General features: G+C 42.6%; 1 protein-coding gene across 1 annotated transcript in view; it reads left to right on the forward strand.

The window, feature by feature from the left end:
* The window catches only part of LARP4 (La ribonucleoprotein domain family, member 4), a 17,236-nt gene extending 11,325 nt beyond the window's left edge, over positions 1 to 5,911 (forward strand). The window contains 8 exon segments of the mRNA XM_010295443.1: positions 2,131 to 2,364; positions 3,157 to 3,205; positions 3,406 to 3,564; positions 4,154 to 4,275; positions 4,559 to 4,727; positions 4,945 to 5,173; positions 5,176 to 5,297; positions 5,300 to 5,911. Coding sequence (XP_010293745.1) covers positions 2,131 to 2,364; positions 3,157 to 3,205; positions 3,406 to 3,564; positions 4,154 to 4,275; positions 4,559 to 4,727; positions 4,945 to 5,173; positions 5,176 to 5,297; positions 5,300 to 5,431 — 1,216 coding nt within the window. The 3' untranslated portion in view covers positions 5,432 to 5,911.
* Positions 5,912 to 6,940: the final 1,029 nt, after the last annotated feature.

Below are 6,940 nucleotides of genomic sequence, written 5' to 3' on the forward strand. Positions count from 1 at the left end.
CCCCCTTATCTTTCCTTGCCTTTTCTGCTTTGCTCTTCTGCCCAGACAAGACTGTGGCCTTCTCAATGACGGGTAAGATTATGAGATCTGAGGGCTGAATAATGACTTCAGAATCTTCCATATTTAAGAACAAATTGAACAAAATGGAAGAATTTAGTTAGCTCACCTCCTCCTCCTTATGGTCTTCGCTGATGGAAAACTTAACCTTATTGGGGCCTTAAAACTGGTTCTTAATGCTTCTTGAACCTGTGAAGTATGAATTAATCTTATCTTTGTTCAGTGTATCTTCTCGTGAACTGCAGAAGAGCTCATCTGGAGATGCTCATCCAGCTGCTGCTTTTGGGTTTCTGTCCTGGCACATTAAACTTGATTTGTTTTGTCACACAGGCAGTTAATAGTTAAGTATTGGATTTTTCTCTGTAGCTAAACATTTGTTTAAGCCTGTCATATTTATTTTGACCTGATTTGTTGCAACGCCCTTGTGGGAAGGGAAAATTGGGGAAGGAAAAGAAAGTTTGTAACAGAGAACCCTCAGTGCTAATATTGGTTAAATTGATATTTTTCTATCCAGCCATCTAAAAGGTAACTTAAAATGTCTTTGGTAGAGCAAATTAATTTGACCACTCAAAATTGGGCTATTAAAAGTTGATTTTTGTTCTGTTTTCTGGTTACATATGAAATGCTGCAAAACTTCCAGCTGTTACTTGCAAGGCTATGGAGAAGTGTGTCAGACAGTGGTGGAGTTGATTTTTAAAATATCACAGGACAACGGCTGAGCAGAGGGAGGGATCTGCTATTGCTGCAGCCACATCACTTACTGCTGTTCTGATTTAGTGCTAACAAATGATAATTTGTCATTCATTGAATTCTCCTATTTTTGCTTTCTTTTCCTCCCAACTTAAATTCTCTGGCCAAGTTGGGGAGAAAAAAGTTTATTGGTGGAAGCTGGAAGGAAACTACCTCTTTGTTAGGCAGTCTAGGGTATGTGGCATGTACAACATGCCTTTCCATATTTGCTTAGCTTAGAGAGACCAAAAGCTGCATGATTTATGATCTGTTGAAAGAAAGGACCCTTTTTCAGGCTGCAGGCTGCTCCTTGAGATCATGTTGTCAAGTTAACTTCTCCCGGACAGGATTCATACTTTGGCTGGCAGTGGGAGAATTTCTTCTGATTGCACGGAATGTTATGATGAGATTGTTTAAAAACAGTAAGCATGCAAAATCCTCCTTTTGTCCTTAAGTGATGAGATGTGCAGGGTTGGCCAGAGGAGAAAGGTGTAGTTTAAGGTCCTTGCCTTGCTTGCCAAAGCTGCTTGGTGCTACGTGGGAAGAGACAGCGAGGTGCAGAACTGGAAAGTAGTCTGAGGCACCTGAATGCTACTCCAGAAAACTGTTCCATGTTATGGTAGGTCAGAGTTTTTCTGGGTAATTCCACATAAAAGACCTTAAGCCTTAACTTGCAGAAACACTGAGCATGCACAACTGCATCTGTGTTCAAAGGAAGTAGAGCTTTAATGCTGAATAATGAATAACTGGGTAAAATGTCTGGGGTATTGTAAACTGCAGAGCCAGTGTTGTGGGTGTTTGAGAACACAAACAGTGAGACTAAGACCCTGGCTTTTCAAGCTCCTGGGGAGGTAGGCCCTTGGCTATCCTAGCCTTATCTCCTGTTCTCTTCAGCCTATTTAGTTGTCATCTAGTCCTGGCTTCTTGTTTCAGTTCAGTTTTTTGCTTGTGGCCAGATGAGTTTGTTCCTCAGGCTTGCCTTAGTTCTCCGGATCACTTGCCAATACCCTATGCCCAGACAAATGAAGAGTCCCTCTTTGTGTGGTTCTGGCCCTTCTACCACCCTAGTTTTGTTGGTTTGTTGTTGGTTTTTTTCTCCCCCTTTGGTATCTGTTTGGGCAATGATCTCAATGTTTTCTTCAAGTGGCAACACTTGACAGGAGGGGAGGTAGATGGAGATAAGGAAGAACTTTGTTCTTGACAAATGGAAACAACTTCTCTGGAGTTCCAATACTTACTGACCTCCTCCTTTCTTGGCAGCTATGAAGTAATTGTAGTTGGTGGTAGTTTTGCATATTGTTCTTTAAACTCTGGATTACACAGATGCTGTTCTGTCTCCTGCAGTGTGAAGCCTCACTTCCGATCATCTAGCAGCTCAGAACATGCTGTAGAGGGTCCAGCTGCTGTCAGCAGCATGCCAGCGGGGGATGGACCACTGAACAGAACGAGCTCAAGGAATTTTGTTATGGAGCGACATAACAGTACGTTAACTGGGCACCAAGACCAAGGTTATTCCCAGAAGGATTCTCCTACCACACAGATGGAGCAGAATGGAGATTATGGCATTGGCAGGGGCAGGTAAAGAACTGTGTGCACTGCTTTTTGCTGTAACACGCTGCTGCTGTTAGTGTTGGAGGTTCAGATGACTTGTGCGAGACAAGGGATCATCAGCCACTGGCACAACACTTATTTTTGTAAAGACTGACCAGGAAAAAATTGGCATTTAAATAAACAATGTGTGATAAATACTTAACTGGGACCAGGAATGCTTCCTGCTTGACCGTACACTTATTAGTTATTCTGACAAATACCTTGCAGTAACGTAGTGAGGCATCTTTATTTCAAAATAACTGCCTGATTTGTCCCTGGAACTAAAACAGTTGCTGAAGTAAAGCTGGTATTTGTATTTCTGTAAGTAATGAGAAAATCCTCAGTTGGGGAATTTGATGCTCCTAAACATTGAGAGATAACTGGATTTATCTCTTTGCCCGTTATTTCAGGGTTTAGACACTTAAAAATAAGTGACCAAGACAGATATGTGAGAAATCAGATAAAATTATGGACTACTAAACTTATTTATAGTAATAGTCTATAATATTATAGTCTAATTGTCACTGTACTTGTTCAGATACAATGCTTTAGGGTACCTCGTCCATGGGGAGAGAAAAGAGAAATTGTTTCCCGTATTGGCTATGTTCCAAGAGTATAAGAGCTTTGACCTGCTCCTGAAGATGGAGAACATCCCAGAACTGTATCTTGAGAAACATCAGTAGGCTGCTGTAAATCCCCTGCTACAGGCTCTCCTTTGTGCAGATGAGTGTGTACTTCAGCCAGATGAATGCACTTACTGACTTTTTTTTGCCTTTAAAGGAGGAATGTTTTCAGAGGTCGGAGGAGACGAGAAGATGACCGGGTTTCAGTAAGTTCTGCTTCCCTTGTTGCGAGGAGCTGCACAAAGTGCAATGCGTTGTCTTTGCATTCAGTGAAGGAATGGTGTAGTCCTTAAATTGTCAGATTACACTGTGGCTATTTCACGTTTCTAGGAAACTCCCTGACACTTGCTCAGTGCTGTTAATGCTAGGTGTTATGGCTCTGTTAATGGTATTTTTCCTTCTCTAGAGACCTCAGCCTTCAGCAGAAACAAAGACTCAGACACCAAAGTTCGACTTGCTAGCATCAAATTTCCCACCTTTGCCTGGCAGCACAGCAAAAACACTGGGAGAGCCTGTGCTGGAGAGCAGGATGTCCGATATTGTTAAAGGAGTCTGCAAAGAAAAGGTACTTGCTCTTGTCTCTGGCATGCATACGGCAGTATGCATATGCTGTGTCTCCCTTCTCCCCTGCCTAAAGAGTCAGTTTATATTAGAGCTGCACATTAGAATGCCTTAAGCCCAAAGATCACACGACATTTGTTCACAGTGCATTTTCTGTCTTTCCATTCTTGGGTTTCCTTGGCTTTTTGGGGTATTTAGCTGAAGCTTCTGTAACTACACTAGTGTAAGCTTGGTACTGTTTTGGAACAAAGCAGGCAAATGAGGAGTGTTGGCTGTTGCAGTAGGAACAAGTTAGTGTGTAGCGTAGGCAAGGGCTGTTTCCAGATGAATCTGTTATTTAAGCTGGTGGGACTAGGCATTGATAATGTGGGTGAGACAGCCTTACTTCTCTTTTTATCTACTGTTTGGTTTGCCCAAATAAAGAGTGATTGCTTTAGAGGCAATGCTCCAAAAGAAGTAGAATTCCTGTAATCAGGACTTGAGCAGCCTTTGGAAATACCCCACTGTTCAGATGTCTTGAACTGGCATGTTGAGGAGCAATTTAAGCATATCTGTGATCTTTCCGCATTGTGCAATTTATGCTTTCTGTACAGGAAAGCAAAGATTTGCTGCCCAGCTGTCCAGCTCCTGCTCAGGAAGAACAGACGCCCAGCACTGTCCAAGAGCCTGTGACGAGTGTGAGTTTGCCCAGTGAGACTGAAGCTGTGGTCTTAAGGTATGCAGATTACTTGAATCAAGTATATTAGAATTTGCATGTTCTAGCAAAGACTCCAGCTGGTGTCTGGCAAGGTGGCAATGATGTTTGTTGTTTCTTCTCTGTCTGTGGTAGGCAGCTTCTCTAGAGGCCACTAGATAGAAGTAACAAATCGTGGTGGTAATGGCTGTACCATCCTGTTCTGCAAAAAACGCAGTTGGGACTTCAAAGAAAGAAAAAACTTTCTCAAGCATTAATTTCTGTGTTAGTAGATTTTCATGTTAAATTGTTCTTGATTTAACAGCACAGTCCAGTCAGACAGCAAACCAGAAGAAGTGTCTGCTCAGAAAGATGTTACAAGCCACGCTTCCCCACCAGTGTCTGCCTCTCCTGTCAGTGCTGGAAAGCCACCAAGGACAAATACCACTTCACCTTCTACTATTGCAAGTGCAGCTCCTGCTTTGCTGATGCAGGTAAGGCCCGGGGCGGGGGGCATGGGGAGCTTTCTCTGGGATGTGCCGATGGAGCACCTGGGACCTTCTGTTGTGCGTTTTGCCGCAGCTGGTGGTGTAATTGCTCACTGTATGTGTGTTTGCTGTTGTGCCATGACATTGTGCCTGGGATAATCTGGAAGAACATAGCGTGGTTTATTCTGGTACGTAAACCTTGCTCTTCTCCCTTGGTCCCAAGGAGCCACGCAAGCTAAGTTATGCTGAAGTTTGCCAGAAGCCCCCAAAGGAGCCTCCTGCAGTTGCTGTTCAGCCTCTGAGGGAACATCGCACCAACATAGTTCCCCCTGCCAAAAATGAAGAAAATGGCACACCTGAGAAGGCTTCGGAGAAGGCTCATGACAAGGTTGAAGGGCGAATGAAGGATTATTCTGGGTTCCGAGGTAACGGGCCTCCCAGGGGAGCTGCTGGGAAAATCAGGGAACAGAGGCGCCAATTTGGACGCAGATCATCGCCTCAGGGAGCACCTCGACGTATCGGCAAGGAGCAGTATGTGCCACCCCGGTCACCAAAGTAACACTTGTCCAGGCAATTATTCTCTGTTTGATTTGAGCTGTGGACTAATAAGCAGCAAAGGAGACTGTGAGAAGGAAGTATTCATGAAGGGGAATACTGAACTGGAGCGTGGCTTGTGTGAAGTTGTGGAGAGTCCCAAAATTCATCTCTAAAAGTGATGTCACAAATGCTGGAGGATTCCAATCAATATAAATATAGAGATTATAATTTTTGTATTTTTGTTTTTAATTTGCAGAGGGTTTTCTGCTTGAAATCAGTTTTGGGGTTGTGAAACTAGCGTTTTGACAAAGTGAAAGAATATGAATTGACAAATTAACCTGTCCCTCAGTGTAGGAGGAAAAGGATAAGAGAATATTATTTTTGAAAAATGAGCATTTCTGTAAAATTAGAACTTTTTTTAACCTATTTAACATTTGGCTTGTCAGATGATGTCTGCCATTGATGGCCTTGCATTGCAGAGCACGTCTGCAGCCGAGGTGCTTGGTCAGTGTGAGTGAAATGCGTGCAGCCAGATACTGTTGTCATGACTTAGTCACTGATGATAAAAACTGAATGTACTACTGTAGTAAACTTTGTGTTTCCAGCTTGAAGTATAGTCTCTTGACCTTACTAATAACTCACCCAGCAAGCTTTTTAAACTATGATTTTTACAGGATACTGGATTGTAGATCAGAGCACATGGACAAAGCAAAAATTGCCTTCTAGGCACAATTGGAAGGAGGCAGAAGGGAGCACGTCAGAATTTTTAATTTGCCCTTTTTCCTCGCCTCCTTTTGAGGGCAACTTCTTAGGTTTGGGTTGGTTTTTTTTTGCTTGTTACTTTCTCTAACCTCTTTATTACAGACTTTTGTGCATTTATCTTGGTATGTTTTCCTGAGGCAGGCCTGGTATAGGATTGATGGGTGGCTACACAGTACTTGACGTTAGCGTCACGAGTGAAGAGCCTGGAATTCCAGTTGCGGATACGGAATTCTGCCTTGCAGGTGGGAGCTCTGGGCCCAGAGTTCTGCGTGCCCCACCAGTGTTAAACTGATGTCTCTTGGAATGGCTAGCAAATCAGAGACGTGGCTGGTTTTTCTATATACTGACCTGCCTTTGTGTTCTGGAGCAGGGTATTGGATGCTGTATACTAGAAATCAGGGTTTATATCTACTGGGAACTCATTGTTTACAGCTGATGTAGTAGCAACTGACTTTTTTTAACTGTTTAAAGTGGAACTAAAGGTAAAGAGTTAAACAAAACCCGTCGTGTTCAGAGAAGCTACTTGAAAGGTAGCATCTTGCCTAGCTGTGTGCTGACTAAATTTGCAACACTATTGTGTAGTAAGTGGTTAAGTTTAAAGGTGATTACCGTAATGACCGAAATAGGAACATTCAGTGCATTAATCTGCCAAAAACAGCATGCCAGGGTTCAAAGTTCTGTATAAAGTGTTAGGGAAAAGTAGCTTCCAGCAGTAAGAATCACACTTTCTTTTTTTAGTGAATAGCAAGTGTACAAGTTCAAAGTCGTAAGTTGTGAACACTGGAAAATTCAATTGTGATATATACCGTAAACATCTTAGTAATATATGCTAGTGTTGCCATTAGAATGAATGTAAGTGGCAGTTAAAATAACTGTGAAAATTTTCATCTTCTGATTTCTTAGCCAGATACCCTTGGCGA

The sequence above is a fragment of the Phaethon lepturus genome, unplaced genomic scaffold, assembly GCF_000687285.1.
Source record: "Phaethon lepturus isolate BGI_N335 unplaced genomic scaffold, ASM68728v1 scaffold42369, whole genome shotgun sequence".
Classification (NCBI taxonomy): domain Eukaryota; kingdom Metazoa; phylum Chordata; class Aves; order Phaethontiformes; family Phaethontidae; genus Phaethon; species Phaethon lepturus.